The sequence below is a fragment of the Colletes gigas genome, unplaced genomic scaffold (genome assembly GCF_013123115.1).
Source record: "Colletes gigas isolate AHSC1104 unplaced genomic scaffold, ASM1312311v1 Colletes_gigas_Sc00052, whole genome shotgun sequence".
NCBI lineage: Eukaryota > Metazoa > Arthropoda > Insecta > Hymenoptera > Colletidae > Colletes > Colletes gigas.
The window spans coordinates 720,555-738,873 of NW_025106681.1; the positions used below are offsets into that span (position 1 = coordinate 720,555).

The window sequence follows — 18,319 nt, forward strand, 5'->3', positions numbered from 1 at the left end:
ATTTTTTGTCATAACTAGCTTTGTACTTTCCCGTGGAGAACGACAGGTTCCGTCAATTAATATATTTGAAAGTATACGGTTCCATTTGAAAGAATGAGTTGACCTTTATATTTGCATCGAATTATATGTTCCTCGAAAGTATTCAACTTTTGTCTGAAAACAGTTTTGAAGATATTTCATCGGGTGAATTTGAATGGTCATCCTGTACAGGGTGTTCAGCCACCCCTGGGAAAAATTTTAATAGGTGATTCTAGAGGCTAAAATAAAACGAAAATCAAGAATACTAATTTGTTGATGGAGGCTTCGATAAAAAGTTATTATCGTTTAAAGTTCCGCCCGTACTGAATTTTTTTTCGAAAATGTGCATGATTTCGAGGGTATGTCTATTCACCAAAAATGATTGTAATTGACCCTCGCAATCGAAAATAATTTTTGCAGAACGATTTGAAATTTTTGAATTTGATTGTTAATAACTTTTTAACGAAGCCTCCATCAACAAATTGGTATTCTTGATTTTTGTCTTATTTTTGCCCCTAGAATTTCCCATTATAATTTTTCCCAGGGGTGGCTGAACACCCTGTATATATTAAAAACATGCGAATCACTTCGGTGTTCGAATATTGTAAAATTCAACAAGGAAATCTCAGCCTTAGTCACTAACAGGAAGTGATTCAAACGTTTAAAGTCGAAGAATGGAATCCAAGGTGTCCCAATACGTTTTGTAAAATTGATACGATGTAACTAGTGTAGTACGAACGTTGAAAACTTGATGCACACAAAAGATTTATAATTGTCAACTACTGTAATGTCGTTTGAAGCGTCAAGTACTGAAATAGTATTTTAATCGTCGCGTACACGAACAGCATTCGAAACGTTAAATACCGAAATAGTGTCGAAACAGTCAATTAATCGAATAATTGTCGAATTATCAAGTAATTCAATTCCAATGATACTGGAATTATCGAGTGTGTGTGTCACCCTGGATTACAGACGGTTAACCAAAAGTAACAATTGTCTCTCGTTGGATTATCCGTGTCGAATCTGTTGAATCGTGTAGAAGATAAATGAAAGACGGTTGGACGCAAGAAACGCCCATGACGGGACGAAGAAATCGTAGGAGAAGGAAAGAAACAAAAACAGAGAGCGCGTTGGAGGTCACTTTGCCATCTCGAGCGGTTTTCCTGGAAGTACCCCATCGGATCGACACGTGTGGCCGTTCCCTTTAAGAGTAATCCCTGTTAAAAGCCACCGACTAGCCTAGATATCGTTTTCCCGCTTTGGACAAACTTAGAGAGAGCAGGTCGAGTTTCCCTGTATCGCAGTAGCCACGTAGCTAGATATGCACTCGATGTGTCACCCCGACCATTTATCTGTTCGTCGTTCTGCACGCCAGAACACGTACCAACGCGTATAGCCTTCTGTCGACTATGGTTCGTTCGCTGTCTTCGATGTCCTTGATCGACCGTCCACAGTCAGCGCGATTAATCGTAATCTCGATGTAAAAATTATCGCTATTAACTAACTAATATCCAACTGTTATACAAATCTCCGTTAAAATTATTTTATTATTCGAACAGAATATGCGCTTGTAAAAATATTTGTGTTCTTATCGGAACGTTCTTCCATAATACTGAAAATTAATTATTTCACGAATAGGTTATTCTTCTTAGTCCCAATTGTATTAAGATTCTTTAAAGATCTGCAGTCGCATTCTTTTCGTTGATCTTAGGCATCGCGCGTATTGCACCTAACGGACACCATGAATGCGACCCAAGTTCGTCGATTCTCCAGCGATCTAATTATAATTCTCGCCGGCAATCGTTGTTCGGTTCGATTAGCTGCACGCACAAGGAAACGTTTTGAAAAACGAAGAAAACGAGAAGAGAGAAGGATCGTGCGGGCGTGTTCCATGGAACGACCCTCTGAAAAGACCACGTGAACCCATTTACGTTCAACCGCGAGCATGTGGTGAACGCGCTATTGCGTTCCGAGTTTTCTGTCGCTTTTGTCCGGCCAGCCAGTATTGTCTCTTTTTTTTTTTCCTCGACGAAGTCTCCGTGAATTCACGTGGGCCACTTATGTGCAACCGTAATGCCGTCGCGTCTCTTGTTCTCCGCCCCATTTCCGTTGCCCTTGTAACTGGATCCAAGGGAAAAATCGTGTTCAACCCCTTTTTACTCGCGATCTGGCGGGTTCCTCGAAATCGTCCCGATGCTTCTGAGATTGAACTACGATCCGTGGTTTTTCTCGAGCGCTAAAAATAGGACTGGCACTATACTAGAACTAATTTCGTATTTGAAAGCTATGAATATACACAGGGTGTTAGGCCACCTCTGGGAAAAATTTTAATGGGAAATTCTAGAGGTCAAAATAAGACGAAAATCAAGAAAATCAAGAAAATCAATTTGTTGATGGAGGTTTCGTTAAAAAGTTATTAACAATCAAATTCAAAAATTCAAAAAAAAGTTCCGCCCGTAGTGAATTTCTTCCTAGAAAGTGGGTAAGATTTCGGGGGTAGATCTATTCACCAAAAATGATTATAATTGACTCCTGCAACCAAAAATAATTTTTTCAGAATGATTTGAAATTTTTTAATTTAATTTTGTCAATAACTTTTTAACGAAGCCTCAGTCAAGAAATTGATGTTCTTGATTTTCATCTTATTTTGGCCTCTAGAATGTCCCATTAAAATTTTTCCCAGGGGTGGTCGAACACCCTGGATACAATGTTTTTTTTTTTTTTGAGAATAATCATTTAACTGAATGTATGCAATATAATGCTTTAAATAATTTGTTGAGAAGGCCGTGTGAATAAAAAGATATACATAATGAGGATGTATGAATAATATGTTGATTTAATAAGGAAAAGTAATTCGAATAGAGAACATGTGTGTGTTTTACAATATGTCGTAACAGAGTAAGTTCTTGAAAAGTTGAGACAGATCTGCAACCTATAAAGATAAATATCAAAACTGGAGTTGGTACCCCTTATGACCTAACTTCATATGTTAAGAAACCTATGAATACAACACTCCCACTGTTTATTAACATACGAAAAGTCATTCAAAAAACTAATTGTTTTTTAATTTGTCTTGATATCACATATGTTGCCACGATGTTGGTAAAATGCCGGACGTGCCAATGGTTTGGTCAGAATATCCGCAAGCTGCTCCTTAGTGTTTATGTATTCCAGTTTAAATATCCCTTCTTCATATTTCTCGTTCACATATTTATAGCTTGTGTCTATGTGTTCGTCTTCTTGTGAAAGACAGGATTTTTGATGAGCTGTATGGCACTTTGATTGTCAACATACATCCTTATTTCAATTTTATCCAAGTCGTACAATTCTGTTATGATTTTGCGTAACCACATTATTTCCTTAGATGTTAGACATGCTGCCATGTACTCGGCTTCGGTTGTTGACAGTGCTACAGAGTCTTGACGTTGAGAATTCCAGGATATCACGCTTGAACCCCATTTGACTAAATAGCCTGTTGTTGATCTTCTTGTTTCTATTTCTCCAGCAAAATCAGCATCGCTATATGCTGTTAAGCGATTGAGTTCGCTCCTTTTAAAAATTAATCCATGTTTTTGTGTGCCATTTAGATATTTTAAAATTCTTTTTACAGCATTCCATTGTATTTTCGTGGGTTCCTTTAAATATCTACTGGCTTTATTCACAGCATAACAGATATCTGGTCTTGTGCATGTAGACAAGTACATTAAGCTGCCTATCGCTTCTCTGTACGGTGCTTTGGTGATTTCTCTTTGGTCAACTGAATGCATTTCTGTGCACATTTCATGGTTTGGATCTGCTGGTATACATACTGCATTTGCATTTTCAATTCTAAATCTTTCAATAATCTTCCGAGTATAGGTTGCCTGACGAATGAAAATTGATCTATTCTGTTTCTGTTCGATTTGAATTCCCAAGAAGGTTCCAACCAGTGAATGTGTGACTTCAATTTCTTGTTGTAAATCCTTTAATAAATTTGTAATATCTTGTAAGTTCTTTGCTGCAATTAAACCATCATCAATGTGAATAGCTATGATTAGTCTTTTATCTTTATCTGTACTGTAAAATATGCAAGGATCTGCATTAGTAGCTTTTAATTTGTGTTTCTTTAGAAATTTTGTGAACTTTTTGTTCCAACATCTTGAGGCTTGTTTTAAACCATATAAACTTTTTGTTAGTTTACAGACTTTACCATTGTCATTTGAAAAACCTTCTGGCTGCTTCATATATATATCTTCTTCTAAATCACCATTTAGAAAAGCTGTCTTAACATCAAACTGTCTTAACAAAAGGTCTTCACTAGCTGCTATGGCTAGTACCAATCTAATGGAACTCATTCTCACCACTGGACTAAATGTTTCTTGATAATCAATTCCTTGTCTTTGCTTGAATCCTTTCGCAACTAATCTTGCTTTATATCTCAGTGTTTTTCCATTTGCATCTCTTTTTATTTTATAAACCCAACGGTTTTCAATCACGTTCTGTTTTTCTGGCTTATCTACTAATTTCCATACTTCATTTCTGTTTAAAGCTTCCATTTCTTCTTCCATGGCCTCCTTCCATTTGCTTGCATCATCACCTTGTACGGCTTCTGTGTAGTCTAGCGGTTCCCCGCTTTCAGCAATAAATACATTTTCTATATCTACATAGTCGTCGTACCTATTCGGCTTTCTCAAGGAACTTCTATCTCTTAGATTTCTTCTAGGTTGGTTATCATCTTCTTCTTGTACATTTCTTCCAGCTCCTCGTTGTCGCGGCGGCTTTTCAAGTATGTCTTCATCCATCATATCTGGAGGTGTGTCTGGCTCTTCTTCTTCAATTAAGTTTTCTTCAACTTCACTTGCATTATTTTCATCTGCTTCTTGTTCATGACCTTGAGACAGCTCCAGTAGAATAGAATCTCTAGGTTTCAATGTGTTTAAAGGTTCAATTTCTCCACTAAAAACTACATTTCGTACTATTTTGACAGTGTTTTCAGTTGGGAACCAAGCTCTGTAACCTTTGGCATTTTCATCATATCCTAGGAAAAATGCTTTATTAGATGTGTTGTCTAGTTTTTGCCTCATTGGTTTCTGAAGAAAATAAATTGTATTTGAGCTTAGGTACATACAAAACATTTGACAAATAGTTTTTCTTCCATTCTTTTCCATTATATGCGAGTACGTTGATGTCACCTCGACCATATGCTTTTAAGTACGTACCGTCTCCGATACGAACCCATACTACTTCTTTTAATGGTTGATAGGATACATACCAACACCTGTTATGCGTCATATGTTCTGTTGCACCCGAATCAAGGTACCATGCCTCTACAACGTTACCATTTTGTTGCATCGAAACTAAGGCTTCGCATATTAAACCACCACTTCGAGTATTTCCAGTTGCTTGGTTATTATTGTCATCTGTACTTCTACATTCTCTTGCCCAATGCCCAAGTTTGTTGCATTTATTACATCTACCAGGTTTCCACGAGTTTTGGTCACTGTCTTGATTCCTACCTCTGTAAGATCCTTTTCCTCTATAAGATCCTTTGCCTCGATGAAATCCTCTTGTGTTATTATTGCTGTTATAACTATTATTTTTGCTGTGTTGCGTTCTTGAGGTGAGAGCATTGCCATTTCCTCCTTCCGTCTGATTTATTCGAAATTCTTCTATGTTCAGCCTAGCAATGAGATTTATTTTTGAACGCTCTGTCTCGGGCGTCGATTCCCAAGCCGTTGCAAAATGTTTGAAGTTAGACGGAAGTGTTAAAATGATTTTGGTCATTATCATCTTGTCTGATATTGCCTCACCGGCAGTTTGTAATCTGTATGCTAAGTTTTCTACCTTAGCTATGTGGGTGGCCATATCGTCAGATGTGTCCTTGGTCATCGTGAACCATTTTTGTTGAAGGGCGTGAATTGAAACTTCTGATTTTTGCTCATAAATTCCTTGTAGTTTCGTCCACATTTCCATTGCACTATTGCAGGTTAATTATGTGCAACATGCACTGTTCTGATACGGTTGTAACCATTATCTTTTGGGCTACGGCATCCAACTTTTGCCACTCTGTCACTTCCTTTATATATTCTTTTCTAAGTGCATCTGATGCGTCTGCAACTAATGCTGCTGGTAGGGGTTTTTCTCCCGTCACAATTTCCCATGCTCTTTGAGCTTTTATCAAAACAGTTACCTGGAACTTCCATATATTCCAATTCTCCGCACTTTGGAGTTTCTTAACGGATAATAGTTCTCTATCTCCTGTTTCCATCGTAATAACGAGTGTGTTTCTGGCGGCGAAAATTTCCTTTTTTCATTTACTTTTGCACATAGGCGGAAGAAGAAATCTCTTTGCACTGTACATGCACGTGTTACTTTTAACCTTTTTTAAAGTGAAACAACTTTCACTCCTTAATACTTTCTTCAAAATATAATTCACACTACGCTCCTGGGCCCATAACCTGTTGAGAAGGCCGTGTGAATAAAAAGATATAATGAGGATGTATGAATAATATGTTGATTTAATAAGGAAAAGTAATTCGAATAGAGAACATGTGTGTGTTTTACAATATGTCGTAACAGAGTAAGTTCTTGAAAAGTTGAGACAGATCTGCAACCTATAAAGATAAATATCAAAACTGAAGTTGGTACCCCTTATGACCTAACTTCATATATTAAGAAACCTATGAATACAACATAATTTAAATGGAACTTTTTAGAAACAAACTTCTGTAAAAAGATATAAATAAATTTAGTAAGGATGTTGATAATGTTGATAATGGAATAAAAAATGGAATTGTGATACGATAGATTTAAAGAATTACGGAATTTACTTTCACCGGTTGCGAGATATTAATGTTGACAAATGTGATTTAATGGACGCACGTTGTCTGTAGAGAAATGTAAGCGATTGCAGTATTTTGGTTTGCAACGTTACATAACCTAGTGAGGGGATCAATACCTCCATATCACGAGATATGCACAGTTTCGGTTTGAAACGAAAGAATTTTCGTAACGTTCTCGAAGGTGCATTTCGCTATACTTAGCTCAGGGCAGGAGGACAAACAATCTGACAGTTGTAAATGTCGTATAAATATATAACGTTGGGAATAGTGCTTTCGATCGTTAAGACGTAGCCATCTTTAGAAACTTTAAGGTCGAATGCTAATTCCGGTGTTTGTCGTAGGACGCGTGGTATCTTTATTTGAATACGAGTATACGACGGTATATTTGTGGTTCGACAAATTTTTTTACATTATTAAATATGTTTATGACAGTATATTTGTATCGTTGACCGACATATTTTACAAATATTACAATATATGAGAAGTGCCTATACAGAGTGTTCGGCCACCACTGGGAAAAATTTTAATGGGAGATTCTAGAGGCCAAAATGAGACGAAAATCAAGAATATCAATCTCTTGATTGAGGCTTCGTTAAAAAGTTAATACAAAATTAAATTAAAAAATTTAAAATCATTCTAAAAAATTATTTTTGGTTGCGGGAATCAATTATAAGCATTTTTGGTGAATAGGCATACCCCCGAAATCCTGCGCATTTTCGAGAAAAAAATTCCTTACCGAAAATCTAATGCGAGTCCAGAAATGCTTCCCTGAGAATGTAAATCTTTAAAATGTCATAACTCCTGAACAGATTAGAGGATTTTAATATTTCAAATAGCAAACAACGCGTATTTTACTGTAAAATGTGTGGAAATTCTGAACAATTCGAAAAATTGTTCCTAAACCTTGTAAAGTGATAAAAACCTCATAAAAATGGTTCAATATTCAAACAGCCGTAACTCCCACATTAGTGAATATACTTCAATGAAATTTTTTTCTGAAGTAGTGCCCAAGATACCTACAAACAAGTATTAGACAACATTTCCGTAGAGCGTCAAACAAATTTATTAAAAATGAAAAACGAATTTTTAAGAAAAATCGGCACGGGGTAGATGCCTAAATTTTTCAGCGAAAAAAAATTTCAAATCATTCTAAAAAAATTATTTTCGGTTGCGGGGGTCAATCACAATCATTTTTGGTGAATAGACATACCCCCGAAATCCTACATACTTTCGAGAAAAAAATTCGTGTAGATGGACAAAATTTATTAATAATTTTTGATAGTAATTTTGTTAATAACTTTTTAACGAAGTCTCAATCAACAAATTCTTGATTGTCGTTTTATTTTGGCCTTCGGAGTCTCCCATTAAAATTTTTCCCAAGATTAGTCGAACACTGTATATCTCATATGTTCAGTTTTAAAAAGTTTTTTTATTGTAAATGACAAAACAAGTGATTTCGATTTCTTCGGTAGATTTAGTGTTAAAATCGTAAAGACCAGGAGCCGGAACAGTCGTTCAGTAGCCTTTGCAAATGCTCGGCAAGCTGGCTAATTGTCGATTCGATAAAATTCCTCGGGCACAATCGCAGTCGGACAATCGAGGCCCACGATCGAGAAGGGACCGGCGTGCCTGCGCGACTTTCGACTTGAAATTTCTAACGCGTTATTCACGCCGACTCTTTCGCGATGTTCGTTGAACTGGTAAGTTCCGCGAGCGAATTCCTTGGGGGTTAGAGCATTGGGAGGGGGGGCTGACCATTTTCATTAATTCTTTAACCCAGGTGTTCTCAGGCTAAACTTCGTTCCAACGACTGCCATTTTGTCGAATTTCTTTGTTTGCTTTTTTTTTGTTCGCGTCGTTTAACACTAAAACTACCGTCAATTATGGCGTATTTATTTATACCAAAGAAATTAAAATGATAAATACGTGAAGAAATGTGCAAATTAACTATTAAATAACAGTAAATTTTCAAAAATTCAGTCGAGTAAATTTTTTACAAGTTTCATTAGAAATCTTGGATGGGTCATTTTGACTGCTTTGGTAGTGACCGAGAAAAAGATCAATATTTATTAACAATTATTAATCGTTCGTTGCTAACAAACGTTTCTTCGAGCACGAGTTTAATCAGTGTGTTACGAGCAAAAATTAATCGCAAATATTATTTGCACTCGACAGCCCTGTACGTTAGGAAAACTTTTATTGTTTTCGGTAGATCGAACAAGGTGTAGAAATCTGATTTGGCGTCGGCTATTTCGCGTCGTTTCAGGAATTATATCTCGTTCGTTTCGCGCGTCTGAAGTTTCGTGCAAGTTTCTAGATCACGATAAGAGCCTCCAGCGAAGCCCGAGGAAACCTGGCAACCGAGAAACTCGGTCAGATTCGGAAAAACTATGACGGAACGCTGACGCACCTTCCATCTTGTTTCTCTCGTAGCGAGAAAGAAAGATAAGTCGTGGGTCAAGGGGAATGTCGTACCATGGTTATTCTATTTATATTCTCTTTGGAATCCAGCCAATGTCCAGTATTGTTTATCTCAGTCGGAGGAGTTACGAACGTTTAACTTCGTCCGATTCAAAATTCCTGTCGGGTCCAATTTTTCGTTATTCCGCCTATACCAACGGAAACGTAGACCTCAACTAGCAGATTCTTCCAATTCTCTTCCAGTTATCGCATCGTTTGGTCAGAATAACAAACGAAGCAAAAACAATTTCTAAAACCAATTATACGCACAAGTTTTTCCGCGTGAATTTTCAAACTTGTTTCGAAGTTCGGATTGGCCCAATGCACTTTGCGCGTCTTTGCTTTGAACTATAATTTCACGCCCGGTAAGTGGCTGTAACTTTAACCGAAGAAACGAGTTTAGAAAACTCGTTAACGTCCACACAGTAAATTCCGTTTTTCCGTAGTTAGCATATTCCCCCGAGCGCAGAACTTGGCGAAATTCTTACCTAGATACGAATTTTCGTAACGTCGACAAACAAATACTAGAATAATTGTAGAAAGTAGCTATGTGCCACGGATAAAATAATGAACATTTCGTAGAGTACTGTTGGATAGTCGTAATACAAATTATTCGTAGAAACGTTTGCCCATCTTTGTTCCCTTGTACACTATTACCTCGCTTCTTGCAATTGAATCGAGTCCGTCGAGACGCAAATCGATGCAAAAAACGAGGCAGTACTGCGTAATGTATAGCTAGTGTAATGTATTTAAATAATTCCTAAGTAAAACGTACGTTTTCTAGTGTATTTGTATTTACTTTGTCATTTTAGAAAACGTTTGAAATTCTGCCTCGAGTTCGCGTTATTATTATTGTATATTAAATTCAAACAATCGCCATAATTAAAGACGACAAATTAAAAAGTTGTCGAAGACATGTTCCAGTTTCGAGAAAAATAGAAAAGATACTTTTTGATAGTAACATGATCAGATTATGCAAAGAAGATCAATCTTTTGTTAGAAAAAAAAAATAAATACGTTTCGAATTATTTTATAATGTATCGTGATGTATCGAGTGAAAATTGTCTATTCTGGCATAAAATCTGAAAAAGATCCGTGTCATCGGCGTTCGAGGCGAATTTCCAAGTAGCAACCGGCACGCGCCGTGGCACTTTGTTCTCTAAATAGCGCGAGTGGAACGCTGATGAATAGGGAAACAACACAGCGTTTCCCGAACTCGGTTATACCGGGGATCCTCGAGAAAGAGACGTAGGGAGGGGGGCCACTCGTTGCATCGAAAATCGTTAAAAAAAGGTCACCGTCTGGTGTTTGTCCCGCAGGTCCCGAATTCGTAGCGCCAGTGGCGTGCCGGACATACACTCGCAACAGCAGCAGCACCAGCACCAGCAGCATCATCATCACCAGCAGCATCACCAGCTGCAGGAGAACAACAACGCTAAGAAGCCGCAGGAGGGACTGGGTCCCGATGAGATGTGGGCCCCTGGCGGCCTGGGGCCTCACCGGGAGCTACCAGTCGACGTGCCCGACACCCTCCTGCAGAAGGCCTATCCCAACAAGGTAAAGAACTGCTCTTCCGACTATAGGAACGAGCTTCGTGGCCCCTGTAGCGACCTAGCTAGCGACCTCGACCTCTCCCTAAACCTTAAAAACGAGACCCTTAAGTCACCGCAATCACCGCCACCGCCACCGCCACCGCCACGCATCACCAACGCCGACGATCGCGCTAGAACCGTCGAGAACACGGACGCGACCGACTCGACCGCTAGGCCACCTTGCGCCAGGAATGGGCACCATCGTCAGCCGCCCATGGTGAAGATCGAACTGAAGATCGAGCCGTCGGCGAATCTCGAGGACGAGGAGGAGCCGAACAAGTCGAAAAAGGACCCAGGCACAGACAACCACCGACGTAGCCCGTCCGTCTTGGGCTCCCCGGATCTAAAGAATCCTTTCAAGGGTTTCGAGGAGGAGGAGGACGAGGGAGTGAACGAGGACACGTCGGGTCAGAAGGAGTCCAGCGTGGACGTGGACGTCGAGGAGGATTATCCATTCGCAAAGGAGGACTATCCGACCATGCTTAAGACATGCAGCGACGATTCGGCCAGTCCCAGAAGCTCATCCGGTAGGTCGGACAGCACCGCGCCGCTGGACAGTAGTCTGGTGCTAAGGCACGCGAAGAACCGAGGCAAAGACTCGCCTACCTACGACGCTAGACGAATAGACTTGGGCTCACCGTGTCGACCGGTGATCCCCGAGATCAAGGTGGCCCCTCTGTTCGCCAGAACCAGGGACACCACGTCTTTTGACAATCCAGCGTACGGGCTGGCCGACCTGCAGGATCTACAGGGCCTGCTGATGCGATCGGACGAAGTTTCCGACCTGACCAGGTTGATCGACGAGCAATGCGCAATCCCTAGGCTACCGCGGGACCAAGTCTCCCCTGTTCGTGCCAAGGAGTCGCATCAGCGGGTCGAACTGCTGCCGTCCGAGTCGTTCACGCCGGTCGGTAAGTCGACCAAGAGCTCGAAGCCACGCCGCCCGACCGACGAACGTGCCAAACTGAAGGCTAAAACTAGAAGCTTGGACGTGGAGGAGCTGATACGAGCAGGCTCCAACGAAGATCTCGTGGGCATCGAGTCGGGGAGCAGTCTCTCCTCGTCCTCGAGACAGCGACCGAAGAAGAAACGACACCAGCAGATCTCCAGTGGCTACTCGACGCTGAGGAGCGACGCGTCCACCGAACACGAGCACGCGGAGTGTAGTTTTTTGGTGGTCGGCGGCAAAACCTATCGCGAGGTGGCCGTCGACTGCCCGCCCGATTTCGTCCCCGTGACCAAGTGCCATCCCGTCTATCCTCCGCCGAACAAGACCCCCGGCAACAGCAAGCACAACACCCTCGAACCGAAACGGGAACGTAACGGGACGGTAAACAGAGACTGGGGTCTGACGGCGGGGGGGCGCGGGGACGACGGGACGATCGCGATCGCGGCATCGTCGCCCTGTCTTCCCTCGAACGACCTTAGCCTCGCCATGCTGGCTAGCGGTAACGAACGCGCTACGGAGACCGTAGCCGCGCGCACGCTAGACAGAAAACACGACTCCTCGAAGAAGGTAAGGTCCAAAGTCAAGAGTTTGTTTCTCGACAGCTTCCTCTCTTTCGTGCATCACGAGCCAACGCCGCCACGCCATCGCAAATTGCTTCACGCTTACAGCACGCAGCATCTCACGCCTGCTAATCGCTCGTTGTTCTTGCTAAGCTCCAACTCCGCTCCAGTCCCAGCTCCACGCTCGTTAGTTCGCGAAATACACACTCGCGGCGCCTCGAACAACGATCTTGGCTCGACCCGCGCCTCCACCGGCGATCTTTGTCGCCCCGCGCACGCGCAAGTGCGTTTCTCGTGCCACGTGACCACAGATTTTGCTGCGACCGATACCAGCAGCCCCGTTCTCAAAGATCGTTCGCTCGACGAAAAGCCCCTCGCGTCGAGTAATTTATCGCAACGATTATCGTTCGTTCAGGAGACCAATCAGAACTCTCGCAATTCTCTACGCGAGACAAGCGCGAAAACACGGGGAAATCAGAGCGACGAAGGGTGGTCCGTTCTCTTGGACGAGTCCCCAAGCGCGCAAAATCAAAAAAATACACGACTCTCTCTCGAATACAAACGTTCCAAAGTTTTGGACGTTGCTAACGATCTGTCCAAGTGTCGCGACGTGTCGAAGAGCGACTCCGAGCTGTCCTCGTCTCGTTCAGGATTTCAGTCCTGGGTGTCGGCCTCGAATTTGACCACCTCTTCCCTGAATCCGTCGGGAACCCCCGATTTTTCTTTACACGACTTGAGCCGGGAAACACCAAGATCAACGAACCCGAGATCGGACGCTTTGAAGATAGGTGCGCCCTCTTTGTACCAGGGCCTCGACGAGCTTGTACAGCACCAGGTAAACTTTCCTTTGACCTTCCAGGATTATACAGTAATGCATGGTTAACTTTCCTGTGATTTAGAATCCAATGTGCAGAATTTAGTGAAAGTTCACGGTGCATTACTGTATTTTTCTGATCAGAGCTGCCAGCTATCCGGACAAAATAGCTGACAATAACAAAAGAGTAGGACCACGCGTAATTTTGTGACGCAAGTAACCACGTCAGACGATTTGACAAAAATATTTGAATGTCACTCTTTTTCAATGAAATTTATTCAAATATTTGTATTAAATCGAGTGACTCTACGTTACAGCCGGCTATTTTGTCACGGTTGCTGACACCTCAGCTTGTTTCGTTAAAACGGTTCGGTAAATGTTCTTTGGGTTTGTCGGCGACCGTGTGCAGAACCGTGAAAACGGCGGACGTTTTCTAACCCTTTGCGGTCCGAGACATTTTTAATATTTTGTTCCAGCAAGTTCATTTGCAATTCAGCCATTGTTACTTATATCCTACGGCTTACGTACTTGTACGAGCCGAATCTTTTAACGTCGTAACTTAAAATATTGTACAATCGATAGGAGGAATCGACTTTCCAATCAGTTTTCTTAAACGAATCCGTCGCGATCGAGAACAACGTTTCCAGGAACATATCGAGATCACGGTTTTCCGACTTTTCTCAATCGAACGATCGATAGGCGACTAAATAGACTCGTCGCGAATGTTTTGGAATTCTTCTGCGATCGTCGGTCGATAAAGCCGCAAGAACACGGACCGTTTTCGTTGGACACGAATCGATTGAGAACGCATGCGGAACGGACACACACATTTGGCCTTGACAAGCATGGTAAAGTAGACAAGAAACCCATTGTAAGCACCTTCCGTGATCGTAGGAACTGTATCTCTCGTAGTGCACGTGTCCCCGCATCTTTGGCTGCACGCTTTTTCTTCTCTTTTCTTGCATCTCCTGTTTTTTTTCTCTCTCTCTCCGATTCTCCAACCGTTCTTCGCTTTCGTGTAGTCGAGAACCGAAGACGCGCGCATGCGCGTTGGCGCGTCAGGAATTTCCTCGAATCGTCGTTACATCGTTGAAACGGTAGAGACGCGTCGAAGTAAAATATAGAAAGGACGATGGAGAAAAGCACGAGGAACAAAGGAAGGCGTCTTCCGGTAGTCGCGATCGCGACGATCAATGGCGAGGGAACGATTAATACGAAGTGTTTCTTTTCGGAACGGATTTTTAGGCCGGTCTGAACGGGGTGAAACCTGCCATCCCCCCCAGAGATCAAAAGAGGGCACCTGCCAGACCGCCGAAAGATAATCTACGTCTGTCCACGCAGAACAATAATGTGGAGACCACCGATAACGCCAACGCCGAGCCTACGCAGCAGCAACTGCATTCCATCAGGAAATACCAGGTACGCTTTTCTTTCGGGAACAAAGATCTCGCGATCGATTCCATCGACGACAAATGTCCAGATTTTCAGCATGGTACGTTGATGAAATATTACAGGATATTTTCGTTTGCGATTCGCAATTTTTATATGGTTTATTTGTTCATCTTTAACGTTAGACCAGTGTTTCTTAATCTTTTTCGGATCATGCCCCCCCTCTTCGACTCTTCAAAGATTTGGATGTCCCCTTGTATGTAAGTATGATAGGCAACCATATTCTAAAGAAGTACAGGTAACCCTTCTATGACACGGTAAATAGGTTCCTAGGAAATGCCGTGTTGTATGAAACCGTGTTATATGAGACCTAGAACCAGTATAAAAAGGGGAGTTACGTTCCGAAAACTTATTAAAAACAAATATGTTTTTTTAATTCTACATAAGTATATTATTTTAATTTCACGCAACCTTAATTTAATAAATTATAATTTGTTTATACAGGGTGTTCGACCACTCTTGGGAAAAATTTTAATGGGAGATTCTAGAGGCCAAAATAAAACGAAAATCAAGAATATCAATTTCTTGACTGAGGCTTCGTTAAAAAATTATTAAAAAATTTCAAATCATTATGAAACATTATTTTTGATTGCCGAGGTCAATTACAATCATTTTTGGTGAATACACATACCCCCGAAATGCTACCCACTTTCGAGAAAAAAATTGGGGTATGTGTTGAAATTTTTCGGTGAAAAAAAATTTTTCAAGTCGTTCTAAAAAAATTATTTTTGGTTGCAGAAGTCGATTACAATCATTTTTTGTTATTACACATACCCCCGAAATCCTTCGCACTCTCGAGAAAAAAATTCTTGACTGAAAATCTAATGGGAGGCCAGAAATTCACTCCCGAAATTTCATGCGAATATTTAAAATGTCATAACTTCTGAACGGATTGGGGGATTTTAATGTTTCAAAGGGCAAACAACGTGTATTTTGGTGAAGATTATGTAGAAATTCTAAAAATATCCGAAAAGTTGTTCCTTGACCTCACAAAATGAGAAAAACACCATAAAAATGATCCAATTTTCAAACGGCCATAACACCTACAATAGTAAACGTATATCACTGAAACTTTTTTCTAATGTAGAGCTCATGGGTATCTACAAAAAAGTATTAGACAACTTTTCTGTAGGGCATCAAATAAAATTACTAAAAATGAAAGACGAATTTTTAAGAAAAATCGACAGGAGGTAGATGCCTAAATTTTTCGGCGAAGTTGAAAAGATTGAAATCGTTCTGAAAAAATTATTGTTGGTTTTAGTGAATAGACATACCCCCGAAATCCTGCGCATTTTCGAGAAAAAAATTCAGTACAGGCGGAACTTTAAACGTTAATAACTATTTAACGAAGCCTCCATCAATAAATTGATATTCTAGACTTTCGTCCTATTTTAGCCTTTAGAATCGACCAATGCTGTAGAAGTATAGTGTTGTACAAAGGTTTTCGTAATTTTCTTATCGCGTTAAAGCGAAACCGTTAAAGATGCCGTGTTGTATGAGGGTTTTCGCAATTTATGAATCGTGTTATAGGATGCCGTGTTGTAGGAGGGCTACCTGTATAATATAAATGGAATGTTCTATTTACCTCCAAATAATACAAATTGCCCATGTTGAGAAACACTGCTTTAAACAATATTTTAAACATTTTTATCAGATTTCTATATTTTATAATGGTACTTGATAAGTTTGAAAGTTCCTGTTTTAAGGTTAAGAAACTACCGGTTGGGGAAATTATGTTCAGACGAAGAACGATACCCTAAATTCCCTGGAAAATTTTAGTGTTATGCACGTTTTCTTTCTAATAAGCGTACGACGATTTAATAAAAGAGTTTTGAAGCTTTGGAGGCTGAGCTTTTAAATGCTACGAAGTGATTTCTCCGGCGATGTTTTTCCAAGCAGTAGCACCATTTTCAAGCCAAGGCGCGTCAAATCGTTTCAAAGTCCTTAATTTTTAGGTCATACACGCGGTTGAACAAATTTTTTTCGTAACCTTTACCAACGTGACATTAAACTGTAGAGTCTCCATTGTAATAATGCCTTTTTTTTAATAGTACTGCGTTTTTCCTCGCAGAATTGCGACTGTTTAAAACGAACTCTGCATTTCTGCTGTTTGTTACGAAGTCGTGTCGCTGGTATTAGCGTTTCCCAAAATATACTACACGGTGTTTTACTCTCTAATTTAATAACCGTGGCAAGTCTGGTATAAGTGTATAGTGCATGGAGAAAGTATAGAATAAGTATAGAGTGTACGTGAAAAATTGTAGAATGCGTGTGAGGTATGTATTGTATGCGTGAAAAGATGTATAATATGTATAGGATGTGTGAGAAAAGTATGCAATTTGTGTAGAATATGTGAAAAATGTATGTAAGATATGTGAATCGCATGGAAAAAGTGTAGAATATATGTAGATTGTATGAAAAAAGTATAGAATATAATTGTAGAATTTGTGAAAAATGTATGGAATAAATGTGGTACGCGTGCAGAGAAGAGACAACGATTCATATTGAACTGTCGCCAAAAATGCACTGTACAGTTTTTAAAGTTCTACAATGAGATAGTCGAAGGTCATATTGTCACACATCATTGTATTTGTCTTGTCATCAATTACTACGCCACTGTGACAAAAGTATGTCATCTCATTATAACTAAAAAAATGACCATGGAATCTCGCAAAATGTAATTTAGAAAAAATATTTTACCAATCATCACATTTTCTCCCTCGAATCAAATATTTTTCTCCATTCTCATTTCTTCGTATTATGGAAAACAACGATCCGTTATCTTTATTATTATGTTAATCCAAGAATGAATGAAACGCGAACGAAAGTCAGTTTACGAATAATTCTAAAACTTTTATTCGTTGTTGGTTATGCGCCGCACTGTGGGTGGAAATTATAGAATTGAGATTGATATGAATATATTAATTTGAGTCGAACAACGTTGACCGGGAGTTCTGTATTATCGGGTGGAAGAGCGCGAAAAGTATTCGACGCGGAAAACGCGCGTGGAATTCCGCGCGAATGATTTAACGTTGCGTAACGACATAGTAAAGGCAGGCAAACGACGGATCTTTGTTCAAAAGGACGGGAAGGGGCCGCGGGGGGTTCTGTTCGCGTTCCAACAGGAAATTACGGATCCCAGGGCGTGCAATGATTACCATGGTACCGATTCGATGGCCTGGCCTCTCGGCTGTTTCTATAGTTTTCGAATTTCCTATTTCAACTGACGAACGACAATTGGGATGTTCTCTAGTCGCCTGGCGTCGGATGGAAATTAATTGTCGACGCCTGCAACAATTGCAGCAGCTGGGCTCGTTGTTGCATAAACTCGCTGAAAGTTTATGCAAATTGTCCGTATCGTTGAACAACCGTGGGACGAGGCTCGATAAGTATGCAAGCATTGAGAAATTTTCTTCCCTCGTGTCCCTGTGTTCTTAAACGCCCGACTCTTATACAAGACGTCTTGGTAGAAACAAATTATCTAATTGAATGGGACAATTATGTTGTTCGGGAACGTAACGTGACGGAAAAATCAATATTGTTAAAATGAAGCTTACGCGATTTCACTACGCGGTACGTTTGTTATTTTTTTGAGGTTATGTTTGAATAGTCGTACAAATATATTTGGAAATTTAAGAAAATATCTTTGAAAAAAT

At 40.4% G+C, this 18,319-nt stretch overlaps 1 protein-coding gene across 2 annotated transcripts in view; it reads left to right on the forward strand.

Annotated features, from left to right (window-relative positions):
* LOC122403433 (protein PALS1) overlaps window positions 1-18,319 on the forward strand; it is a 111,584-nt gene that overhangs the window by 81,188 nt on the left and 12,077 nt on the right. Inside the window, exons 9-10 of one of the 2 annotated variants that reach the window (XM_043406955.1) lie at window positions 10,619-13,235; window positions 14,460-14,633. In XM_043406955.1, the coding sequence (XP_043262890.1) occupies window positions 10,619-13,235; window positions 14,460-14,633 (2,791 nt within the window). The remainder of the gene's footprint in view (window positions 1-10,618; window positions 13,236-14,459; window positions 14,634-18,319) is intronic. The other variant, XM_043406956.1, reaches the window with a different exon arrangement.